Source organism: Rattus rattus, chromosome 3 (genome assembly GCF_011064425.1).
Source record: "Rattus rattus isolate New Zealand chromosome 3, Rrattus_CSIRO_v1, whole genome shotgun sequence".
NCBI classification, from domain to species: domain Eukaryota; kingdom Metazoa; phylum Chordata; class Mammalia; order Rodentia; family Muridae; genus Rattus; species Rattus rattus.
Genome location: NC_046156.1, coordinates 160,647,600 through 160,661,035, shown reverse-complemented (window position 1 = coordinate 160,661,035; position 13,436 = coordinate 160,647,600). Strand labels below are relative to the sequence as shown.

At 34.0% G+C, this 13,436-nt stretch overlaps 1 protein-coding gene across 1 annotated transcript in view; it reads left to right on the top strand.

Annotated features, from left to right (window-relative positions):
- LOC116897106 (cadherin-12) overlaps positions 1-5,725 on the top strand; it is a 123,764-nt gene extending 118,039 nt beyond the window's left edge. The window contains exons 7-8 of the mRNA XM_032898748.1: positions 2,220-2,471; positions 4,564-5,725. Of these exons, the coding sequence (XP_032754639.1) occupies positions 2,220-2,471; positions 4,564-5,063 (752 nt within the window). The 3' untranslated portion in view covers positions 5,064-5,725. The remainder of the gene's footprint in view (positions 1-2,219; positions 2,472-4,563) is intronic.
- Positions 5,726-13,436: the final 7,711 nt, after the last annotated feature.

Here is a 13,436-nt window from a genome sequence, read left to right as displayed (position 1 = left end):
TTCAGCTGTGGCTCAGGGCCATACTGCCTGCCTGTCATCATGGTGTCTAATATATTGGCCACGATTCTTACCACCCGAAGATCCATCTCTCTATCATTTCTCTAGCTTTTATGGATTGGCTTGGGTCTTGAAGTCTTTGGAAAGGAAGAGAAAAGCAATGAATACATAACCATATTGTCAGCCTAGTTACAAGCCATTTGGAAAGAAGTTACTCAAACATTCGTTGAATCCTTGGAATAATTGAAGCAGCAGTATAAGCCCATAAGTTTTATGGTTTTTATAGATTACTGATACTGTGATATGGAAAATATTTTCTAAAATATCTGTGTATCTCAGATTATAATAGTGGCTATGATAACAAATGCTCCTTGATGGAAGGAACATGATAACATTTTTCCTATAAATTTTTGATTTTAATGAAGAACAATCAAACTTTGAAACCATAATCTTGAATAACTAACTTAAATCACTAAGCAGAAAAAAAGTCACCATTTCACACAATGCATGTATGTGTACAAATTTCTGTGACTTTTGATATTCATCTCCTTTGAATAAGTATATTTTATAAAATATATATTGAATATCTGATATGATAAAATTTGGTGGACTAAAGTAAAATTCTTAATGAATTGAAAAATCAGTATTCAGGAGCAGAAAATGCAATTTAAAAATCTCCAAATTATTTACTGTACTTTATTTATCATAAATTATATTTTAAAAATACATTAAAAAATTAAAAAAAAAGAAAAAAGAAAAAAAAAAGAAAAAAATGGGTTGGGAATTTAGCTCAGTGGTACAGCGCTTGCCTAGCGAGCGCAAGGCCCTGGGTTCGGTCCCCAGCTCCGGAAAAAAAAAAAATACATTAAGTTTATTGTAACATTTTAAGTGAGGAATTGACGTTTCATGTACCAACTTTTTTCCATAATGCAAAGAACAAGAAATTTAGGATACTCAGTCATCATTAATAATAAGTTAGAAACAAATATTTTAGGTTCTATTCTTCATATAAATTAAGCAATAAAAAATGAAGTAACTCCTTCCAGAGAACCCTATATTTTCTATTTCTTTTTTTTTAATGATTGGCACTTAATTTATGATCTCTGACAATAGGAGGCTGTTTTTACTCAACCTAATGGAGTGAGTCATTGAGTTTTGAATATCTTGAGTCAGTTCTCATTTCTCTTTGTCTGTCATTAGCTCAAATATTTATCTCCACTTAATCTATTTATGGAACTCAACTAATGGTGATGCAATCTTGATAATTTCCTTCATCCTAAAATGTTTCTAGAATGAAAATAAATAAACCTTGCAAAGCAAATCTTAATGATAACTCAAAAAGTTTTCCCATAAAAGCTGGTTAAGTAAATGTTGTAAATTCAATTTACAATTAATATAGTGGATTGTGATTAGAATAGTAATGTATCTCTAACATAATTTTACTTTAATAAGTAGCATAATTTTTAAGTTATTTACCTGATTCCCAATATTACTATAAAGTTTATATGAAAAACAATATTTTAAAAGGTATTGTTTAATTGAAAATTATTTAGAAATTGAAAAAGTATTTAGGGCTACTAATTTTCTGTATATATACATACATATACACATTATGGATATGGATGTAGGTGGAGTGTGCGAGACTATGTCTATTACTGTAAATGGCAATATGTATTTTTTGCATAAGTGTGTATATGTGCCTATATGTGAAGCAGAATGAGAGATAAAGATTGCAGATTCTCAGTATGGATATCAATCTTCTCAATCATCCAGTGTTTTTATATATTTTATTTTATTTATCAGTTCTACAATACATAGTTTAAGATGTTCCTCATATTCTTCTTTTAAATCTTTGACATTTTTAGGATTTAGAATTATAACACTATAATTTCTCTAATATTTTTCTCATCCAGTTTGATTTTGATATCAGGAAAAAAAGAGACAACCCAACTTCTTGTGCATAATACTTGTAAATCTTTGTTCTTTCTGGATGGACAGTCTCATCCATACACCCCCAAGATGAATGCTTTTCTCCCCCTTGAGCGCTATTTTAATTACATCTGATTACGCTAGGAAAGTTTTCATAACGATATAAGAAATAATTTAAATAAGGATGCATTATACTGAGTCAAAAAGAGGTTCCTACTGCTTAGCAGATACCAATTTAATACTTGAAGTGAAACTCACCATAGCTATGTAATCCTAAATGTCATGTTTTGCAGACAACACAGCTGGAATTGAAACCCAGAGAAATGGCTACAGCCGCAGGCAGCAAGAGTTGTATTTCCTTCCTATTGTTATAGAAGACAGCAGTTACCCTGTCCAAAGCAGCACGAATACAATGACAATTCGTGTTTGCAGATGTGACTCTGATGGAACCATCCTGTCTTGCAACGTGGAAGCAATTTTTCTACCTGTAGGACTTAGCACTGGAGCTTTGATTGCAATCCTACTATGCATTGTTATACTCTTAGGTTGGTTAACACACTGATCGTCTTCTGTCTATTTCTACCTATCGCTTTACTCGACCCTATCCTTAGCTTACAATCTCTCTAAGTTTGGATACCAAGCTGGTTAGAAAATCACTGGTCACTTAATAAATATTTGTACTAAAAACATTTTCTAATTGGTATTTTATATCTAACATCGTCAATATGTAAGTAATTATTACTATTCGTCCTGAAAATTGACTCCTTTTCCAACATGAAATCCTCTCTCATTTAGAACCATATCTCTTTTAATTAGGCATACTATTAATTTGACTATCTAATAAAAATCAACTCAGATGAACAACAGATTGTAATTCCTAGCACAACAAAGGAATGAAGAAAACAGAGAGGCTAGAGAAAAACAGAGTACAAGGACCACAAATTTGTTTACATTCTACTTGCCATCCTAAATGTCTTCAACACCTTTCACATTCCAAAACAAATTTGTAAATATTACCGTTAAAACAGGTGAGAGCTGTCTAAAATATCCAGAAGCACTGCTAGACTAAAAATGACTAAAATAAGCATATTTTGTAATACTGTGTGAGTATATATATATATATATATATATATATATATATATCATATATTCCATTTACTAAATGCTTAATGCTGGTTATTCCTTAGTAATCAAAGGAATGAGATATATATCTTGTATTGAGTTTAAGAAAGAATAGCTATCATCTAAAGCATTCTAATAATATAGCTTTTTTTCTCTTGAATAGATATAGTGACAAGCAGTAAATAACATATTGTAGATAATACTACCTGAGTCAAATGTCCATGGTGACATAGAAAGTGAATTCTAGGTCAATTTCAACACTATAGATATTAATTCTGTGTGGATAACGTAGTTACATGAACAAAACATTCTTTATATCATCTTAATAACAATTATCTATGCTATGATATTACTAGTGGTACAAACTTCTAGCTGAATGTTCAAAGAGAATTCGCACATCAGAAATTATAAATATTTATTATTTGACAATCAACTTCCCCAAACTGTGCTCATTCTCTTCTATGATGAGATAGCTATTGAATTAGAGGATAGTTGTGTATTTTCTCAGAATGCTGTGAATATTATAGGTGTTCTCCTTTAGCCCATGAAGTAAGCAAACAAACAAACAAACAAACCAAAACCTTGTTCTATCATCAGTATCATAAATGACACTTGTAGTGTGACCATCTACCATAACTCTTCCTGAATAGCCAGAGTCACTTCTACTATTCTAGATACTATTAAGCCCCATGTTTATAATAATAAAAAGCAGTATTTGCATGCATTATCTTCTATTAGATCAAGTTTGGAAATATATCTATTCCCATACACTATTTAGTCTTATTATGGAGTAAGGTTAAACAATAGATGTATGTGGGTCTAGTGTTTCTTTTAGATACCCTCTAGCCATATTCAATGGAGTCTGTTTTTCTAACCTTGCACAGCTAATTTTCTGGAACTATTTCTTTCATTTAGTCTCTCTCTCTCTCTCTCTCTCTCTCTCTCTCTCTCTCTCTCTCTCTCTCTCTTTCTCTCTCTCTCTCCCTCTCCTCTCCCCTTTTTCTGACTGTTTCTATCCTTCTCTTCTATACGTCTCTAGTGTACTGTTTTTTTCATCTTTATTAACTATTGATTTTCTCACCAAATTCTTTGACCATTTTACAGAAATGTATTTTTTGCCAAGAATATTGTTACCCATGAAAGATATTTAAATGCTACTATACCATGAAATGCCCATCTTTTTTTGTATCAAACAGAATAAGAAGACACATTTCCTCTTTTTAGTTCTTTTACTGCTACATTTTCTGTGTCCAAAATATTAAAATACAAAAGGAAAAACATTTGATAATATTAATAGCATTTCTGTGATTTCTGGATATTTAGCATTTAAATATGAAGTTTGCATTAGACAATTTACAATCATATGCATAGCATTCTTATTATATTATTATGTCTATGAACATACTATGACATCATTAAAGAAATGCAGCTATCCCTTATCTGCTGCAACATTTACAGAGAGATGAAATGATATCTGTGCTTTCATTTACCAAGTTGTGATTTTTTTTTTTGTAGCTATTGTTGTGCTGTATGTAGCACTGAGGAGGCAGAGGAAGAAAGACACCCTTATGACCTCCAAAGAAGACATCAGAGACAATGTTATCCATTATGATGATGAAGGAGGTGGGGAGGAGGACACCCAAGCCTTTGACATTGGGGCTCTGAGAAACCCCAAGGTGATTGAAGAGAACAAAATTCGCAGAGATATAAAACCAGACTCCTTCTGTTTACCTCGTCAGAGACCACAAGTGGAAGACAACACAGACATAAGGGATTTTATTCACCAAAGGCTACAGGAAAATGATGCAGATCCAGCTGCACCCCCATATGATTCCTTGGCCACTTATGCTTATGAGGGGAATGGGTCAGTGGCTGAGTCACTCAGCTCCATAGACTCTCTCACCTCAGAGGCTGACCAGGACTATGATTATCTATCAGACTGGGGACCCCGCTTTAAGGTCTTGGCAGACATGTTTGGAGAAGAAGAGAGTTACAACCCTGACAATGTTACCTAGGGGAGAAGGAAAGGCTGATACATATCTAAAGGAGAAAGTTTTGAGAAAAATAACACAAATTACATACATACATACATACACACACACACACACACACACACACACACACACACACACTCCCAGATTTTGCAGGACAAGACTTTTTTGATTATCCAGTTTCTAACAAGTTGCTCTATTTATCATATTGTCATTTTGGTTTATTCTGTAGACACAAGATAAATCCTATAATACGTACTTGCTTTGTTCTGTTTTGTTATTTGGGAAACCCATCGAGACGAGCTCAGGCCTATTAAATGCAATTCACTGACATGACAACCTAGAATGAAGATGGCTATGTGGCGTCACAGTGGAAGAGTGTGCGATTTTTCTTAATTCCACTAAAGTGCCTATTGAAACTCTTATCATTATAGTGGTGTTCATAACACTCTGCTGTGATGGCTTTGCAGGAGTCAGAAATAAGGAGGAGCAAAGCAGACAGTGTCTCTATGTCAAGGAGCAATAGTGATATGCTGACTCTCATTTCTTTCAAGAACAGAGAAGAATAATTCCCAAGCTCCATCTTCTTATATGGCAATGCTTTTCCTTTTGTAAACTGTAAACTAAAAACAATGCTTTTCCTATTCTTTCTGAAACTGGAATAAATGAGACATTATTAAATTCAATATGTAAGTTATGAATTCTGAGAGAAATGCTTGAGTCATAGCATTAGTTCATGTAAACAATGTTAATTAAGCTGTTTGTTTTTCCAAAATAACTAAATAAACTTATACAGAAGGAAATAAAAAGAATCCCTCTTTATAAAGAGAGGCCTCAGGGCTCAAATTCCAACATCAAGTCAATATCGGTTTGTTTAATTCTATACAGGTATGTGGACATTGTTTTTTAACAAATCATTGAGTCATTTAAACTTTCAGTCATAGACAAAATTTCAGCTTGTGTTTCTGCTGAATCTTGTGACAGGAAATATGCTATTAATTTAACCATGAGAAAAATTTAACATTGTGATTCTCAGAGTTTCTCTCTAGTGGTAATTTGATGAATGATTCAAACAAAATACATATCAAATATTGCAATTTATAATGAGCATATATGTTTGTTCTATACTACTGAACAAATAAGTCAGGGAACCTCAAAAATAAAACCAATGACTAAATCCCAAAGGGAGTAAAACTTCAATGCCAGGCAGCTGATTCACTTTCTCTCATGATGTGAATTTTAACTTTGTGAAGTCAGTTATTATATCAGCCCAGCGTCACCTCTTCATTATCTCATTTACACAAACCCTCATGGAAATTACTTCTCATAACTTTTTGAATAAAACTTCTGCAGTTCATGGAAATGCCTAAGAAATGATAGAATTTGTGACTATATTAGTAATACACATAGTTCAAATCAATTCCATTTGGATTAAAAATCATTTAGAGATCCACAAGATACAACACTTACAAATCAACCATAAAGTAACAATGTAGTTGGAACAATTAACAACTGTTACCTATAGGCTGCAAAAATTAAAGTGAAAGAGTTGTTTATCACATATGGATAGTATCTGGTTTTATGATAAATTTCTGTGAATATCATTATTATTTGTGAGGCTATGAAGATAAAAACTCACAGTATGAAATCTAAGAAATTTACAAAATTAAACAACTTAATTTTAGGCATATTCTAAAATGCATATTTTAAATTACTTATGGTGTGGAAATATGTGCCCTGTTTCTTTGTCCACCATTTTGTAGACTGTTTTCTCCCTTTTGGAATGGGAGATTTAACCTTCATTTTTCAGTCAGTCCTCCATAACTCTCATTTCAATTTTCATGTAAAAAACAATTATATTCAGTATTTTACATTTAGAAAAATAACTGTTTTATAAATCTTAGAATTGCCACGCTAGAGAAGAAAAATTTGATAAAACTTGTTTTTTAATCTCATTATGTATGGAGAATGTCTTCTTGAAGAAGGTTAATATTCAAGACCACACCCTATTACAATCTGACTCTTGTCAAAGACTTTTACACTTGATATGTTGACAGGAAAGAAAATGGCCTTTTCGAGAAGTTGCTAAGCAGAAGCCATGATGACCTGAAGATTTGAGAGGCAGATGGCTTCAATCACACGCCTAAGAAGATAGAAAAATATGCAATGTGTGGCTCTTAGGTCCCATCACACGCATATCTTTGTAATTTCCTACATACTTCATTAGCTCAAAAGAAATGATCATAGAAAAGTGGTTTTAAACAGTAGCAGTTTATATCCACAGCTCTGGTGGCAGGTTTCCTCTGACCATCTTCCCCTCTTCATGGAGAAGACCACATTTTTTCCACCACTGGGTCTCATTTTGTGCTTGTTTCTGTTTCTCTTCTCACAAGGGCACTCTTTGTATGAGAGCAGTATCTTCCCAGAGGACCTCTATTTACCTTGCTTAATAATAATGGCCTTACCACGAAATGCTATTTGAACTGGGACTACAGCATGTGGATTCATGCAATCCCAATCTGAAGATAATATCAATGTTTATTTTCTAAATAGCATTTTACTTACAACAACCAATGAAGGAAACAAAGATAAACAAGCAGATATGATGTGGAAAGGAGATCCTTTGGTGCTCATAATTAGGGGAACTATGATAGCTTTAGGCTACTGAAAGGACTAAGCCCAGTATTTCAATACCTGTAATACCTTGGGATGTTTTTCATTCATAAGACAGGTGTTGACTGTCATTCAAGCATTAAGCAATATAAAAATGTTTAAAATTTGTATGAATGATTTAGCTATAAACAAACAACAATTTTGTTATTGGCTTGCATGTCTATCTTTATAGAGGTACATATGTACATATATATAACTTATATGTTGCCTTCAATGCTACTCAAAGAAATGTATAGTCAGCATCCAAAAGTGAAGCACTGTTCATTGGCGTACTAGAAATGATCTGTGTATGTTGAACTTTAACCCGTTTTGACTCAAAATGTCCTATGGATCAAATTCCTTTCCTTTCTTTTATTTTCTTTAGTAAAACCAGTTTCATATATTCAGTGTTGTGGACAATTAATCTGAAATTTTCTTGTCATTAAATTACAGCACTGGTTGAAATATATCAAATAGCTTACCTACAGACTATGCTAATTTTAACATGCATAGTACATAATTATAGGTCATAGTACATAAATTTTTGAATCATGTAGGGATTTGACTTATCATTTATCAAAATCACTAGTTCTGCTTAGAAAACCCCATGACTACTTTTCATCAATATACCTGAATATTCTTCTGTGAAATCAAGAGATAAAGAACTGTACAGGATGAGAGAAAAATGATCCTAAATTAGATGTAGTGTGAGGATGTTCTCTTCCCTTAAATATTATGCTAAAATTTCAATACCTCTAGAGAATATGGGATCGGTATGCAACACCATGTTGCAGTAATTAATGTGCACAAGCTCTGGGTTCCCTCCCAGGGCCACAAATATAGAAAAATAATAGTAATGATGATGTGATAATGATAAACAATGTAATGCAGATGTACATATGAAAACAAGGTATTTAAGAGGATCCCCGATTAAACCTATATCTAAAAACAGAGGTGTTTTATATTAGTAGCCTCACTATGTTACCAGAAAACAGACTGATTGTATGAAAGAGGATTATTTACATAAGAACTTCTGCTGAATCGTTTTTCTCCTTAACCTCTTAAACCTGCTAGCTAGGCTAGCCCTCCAAAACGTATTCAGAACCATGGTTTCCTCAGTGCATTAAAAGCATTTTGAGAGGAAGGGAAATTGCTCAGCCTTAAAACTAACCTGCTGCTCTTCAAGAGGATCTGTGTTCATTTCCAGAACTCACATGAAAATGTCTCACAGCTGTCATTAAGTCCCACACCAGGGGATCTGATACCCACTTCTGAGATTATTTTACATATGCAGATATCGGCATGTGGATAAACACATAAGCACATGATTAAAATTAAAAAAAAAAATCTTGGAAAAGTTATTTTCTCTCATGTCCTATCATAAACTCACTGGTGAAATAGAAGGATGCTTTTATCCATCATTAATGAAAGGACACACAGTATTGTGTATGGGGCTATTAATCAATTTCATACCCTCAGTGTTAAGAAGCTTCATATTAAGTCAGAATGCTTTTTTTTTTGTCATTCTCATGATTCAATACTCATTCAACCTTTTAGTACAGAGGCTTGGTACTCCGTGAAATTTTCCTTTATTCTTTCTGGTAGATTTTGTGTTTTGTCTTTTTTGTAATTTTAATTCTTGTTTTTTTGGATATTTTGTGTTAATAATAAATTGTGTTATTTTTTACATTTCATTTTCACTATATATAATATATATATGTATATATATATATGTATTATCTATTTTGTGATGATACTCTCATCTATGTCTTTTAGTTATAATTATCTTCTTTACAAGAATTTTCTGTTCAATTTTCAGGTATATTTTGTTATATCTATGTTCTGTTTGTTTTTGTTCTATTTAACTATCTGTACCATATGAGTTTTGTTTTGAGATCCTTACTGTTTTAATTCTAGCTCCTTATAAAATTGTATATTCATTTTTCTCTCCAAGTTGGATGGGAAAACCTTGTCGAGAAAAAAAGATCATATTATGTTAGACCTTCCTTAAAACATATCTTCAGCTTTATTCCTTATTTCAATTTTGTGCTGTGCTCAAAACATCTAGGTTATAAAATATTGGATTCCCCTGTGACAATCTAAGCTAATAGACTGGAGGCTTCTCTGTTTCAAAACCCACTGCCTATGTTCAACGTCATCTCACGATTGGACCATTAGCCTTCTACTCAGATACTGGAAATGTCTGAGTGTACTATGGAATATGTGACACTTGGCTTAGTGTCATCATAAAATCATCTACAGACACACACACATCCATGTCTATGTGATATGCAATTGTATAAAGCATTGTTTTGTAAAACACATTTTTTATCATTTAAACTGGTACCATTGTAGTCTACCACAAAATAGAGATACACACAAATATAAACAAAGTCTGGAAAACATTCTGATCTTCTGACCTTTTTGACATGCGCTTTGTCTGTTGTATTAGAACAACTGCATTGAACAAATTGTTCCTGTTTATCTATGTATGCATAATACACGTGTGACTGACTATATGTAAGCTGATATTTACTCTTGTGAAATACCACTGAATTTCTTCATTGATTTTTCTCAGAATTTCTAGTGTCATGGATTTTACAGCAATCAATCTGATTGGCAAGTTTATTAAAAGTTCTTGAAATTACCTAGGATTTTAAGTTCATTCTCATCTGTATAGCTTTATTAAAAGCGAAGAAATATGGTTCAAAAAAAATCCCACACAACTTGATTAAGAGAGAGAAAGAATAAACGAGGGATAAAATCCGTTTTAGTGTGAAGACATAAATAAATATAATTTCAATATCCATTCTGTGTCTCTTCCCATGGTTATTTTCTAAGTTTTAGGCCAGTGTTTGCTATACTGTGCTTACAAATGAAGTTACTATGAGATTTGACAGTTCTGGGTCATATTACAGCTCATCATTGTACTTGTTTATTAAGAAGAATAACTGACACACCATTGATTCTGCTGTTGATATCTTACATTATATTCGAAGTGTGAAGGACATAGTGCAGGAAAAAGTCGGAAAGGTGCATCCCTCTATTACAAGCAGTCTGGTTATTGAAAGAATATAAAACAAAGAATGTTTCAAACATCTAACTCTGCCTTTAACTTTGCAAACACTCTTAACCACTTACATTTATTTCCCATTTTTAACTTCCACAAGATCAGTTTATCAGAGGCTCCTGCACTTTTTAAATGCAGTTTCCTCTCTTATATCCTTCCCAGATGATCATCACTAAGGAACACTTGAGTATGTGGTTCCAAAATGGTGATTTTTCTTTGGTTTCTGCTGTCCCCTTGTTTTAAAGCATTACTGATTGTGGAGGGATTCAATGCCTAAATTATTCTCATTGTGAAATGCCTATAGTGTGTTGATAAGACAGATGCTGCTAGATCTATTTTGTATGGAAGTAAAGACAGCTCTGTCTCCTTAGGTAGCACAGAAAATATGACAAAGTGAGCAAGTGGCAGAGCGAGGATCCTAGCAGAGCTCTGAAGTGCACACTGCAGAGTCCCATCTGATTCAGTTAAACCTGCTGTACAAACTGAAGTCCGTTTCCCTTGAAGTTCACTAGTAACTCGATAACTGAGAGCCTCGGCACTCCTTACTTTCATCTTTCTGCGATTCGTATAGAATTTCAGCACACTGACCCCTCTCATCTCCCAACTCCTGCGTCTACCTCCAGCTTTCCTTGATTTTTTTTTCTCATCTCTGAGACTTCCTGACTTACATCAATATAAATGCCACATTAGAGTTGCCATTCAGTTTTCATTTCTCTGTCATTAGCATCTGTTAATCTCTTTCATTGTATTTTGTCCACCGGCATTGATAGTATTGAGAACATTTGTTTGGTGTTTTTTTTCACATTTATTGAAAATACTTTTTTTCCTTTCATATAATAATCCATCTTGATTAAGGTTTTTCCTCCATCTACACCTCCGATTTCCTCTGTATCTCCCCTCCCATCCAGATTCACTTCATTTCAGTCTCTTATTGGAAATCAAGCAGGTTTTTAATGTTTATTAATAAAACTAAATTAAAATAATATTAAAAAACCATAACACATCAGAATTGGACAAGACAAACAAACAAACAACAACAACAACAACAACAACAACAACAACAACAAAGACCAAAAGAACGGGTAAGAATCAGAGACCTGCTAGTTAGGCACTCAGAAACTTTATAACACTAACCTGGAAACCATAATACACACTTAGAGGGTTTGGTACAGACCCAGGTAGGCCGTGTGCATTTATCCTCACCCTCTGTGAGCTCAAGTGTGGTTTGGTCATGGTGATTTAGAGGGCCTTGTTTTCTTGGGGTCCTCCGTGTCCTGTGGCTCATACAGCATTTCTTTTTTCTTTCTTTTTTTTTTCTTTTTTTTTTTTATTAACTTGAATATTTCTTATTTACATTTCAAGTGTTATTCCCTTTCCCGGTTCGGCAACATCCCCTCCCCTCCCTTCCTTATGGGTGTTCCTCCCCAACCCCTCCCCCATTGCCACCCTCCCCCAACAGTCTAGTTCACTGGGGTTCAGTCTTAGGGACCCAGGGCTTCCCCTTCCACTGGTGCTCTTACTAGGATATTCATTGATACCTATGAGGTCAGAGTCATACAGCATTTCTATCTCCTCCTCCCAAGTTCCTTTGAATCCTGAGAGGAGAGACCTCATATAGACTTTCAATATAGGTCTGAGTTTACAAGGTCTCTCACTCTGCATAATGTCTGGCTGTGGAACTCTGCAGGAGGGAGATTCTCTGGTGATTGCTGAACAAGACCCTAATCTGAGTATAACAGAATGTCATCAGTAGTCATTTTATTGCTACTTTTCCTTTAGATCATCAGTATATGGTTTTGACCAAGGTCTCCAGACTACGTTTTTCTTTGGCCTCCCAAGTAGTACTTCACTTAAATCAAATCAGACTTTTCTTGATTACTGTCAAAGTTTTGTGCCACTATTGCCCTACTATTTTGCAAGGAGAACAACATTATAAATCAAAGGGATTGTGTCTCGATTGGTGTTTGTATTTTTCTTTCAGTTGTCTGCAAAGCTCCATCCTGTACCAAAGATACTAGAATGTAGATCTCAAGTTACTGTGTATGTACCATCTCAAATGCACCATGATCAATGAGTTTTGTATGTATATCCTTTAACAATGGGACCTCTCAGTCAGTTCGTGTAGAGCCAGCTATAGTCTTGGCAACACCCTGCATTGTTTGAAGATTCCCATGTGACCATTTTGGCCTGGAACTCAACTAAATGCAAACCATTCCGAATAACAAAAGCCTCATTTGGTGACAGGAGATGCCCAGTTGGAACTATTTCTCCCTTATCATTTGCAGATTTCATTTAGATTGTCTTTATATATGTATATATTTAGGGAAGCTTCTATTATATTAGGTTTTCATGGTCTATAGCAAATGCCCTGTATTAGCTATTTTTCTGGATATTACCTCTCTCATCTGCCTCTCCTCACCCTGACCGACGTGGTCTTCCTGCTTCATACCCCACATCCATCTACAACTATCTATCCTATTTCCCTTTCCTAGGGAGATCTGCTGCCCCCACCCACAGTACCTTACTCTATTCCTAACCTCTGTGGCTCTTTCTATTGTAGCTTGGATATCATCAACTTAAAAAAAAACTAATATTCAGACATAATCAAGTATACAATCAATATTTGTTTTGTTTTATTTCCCTGGGTTTGAGACACATCATACAGGAAGGTTGTT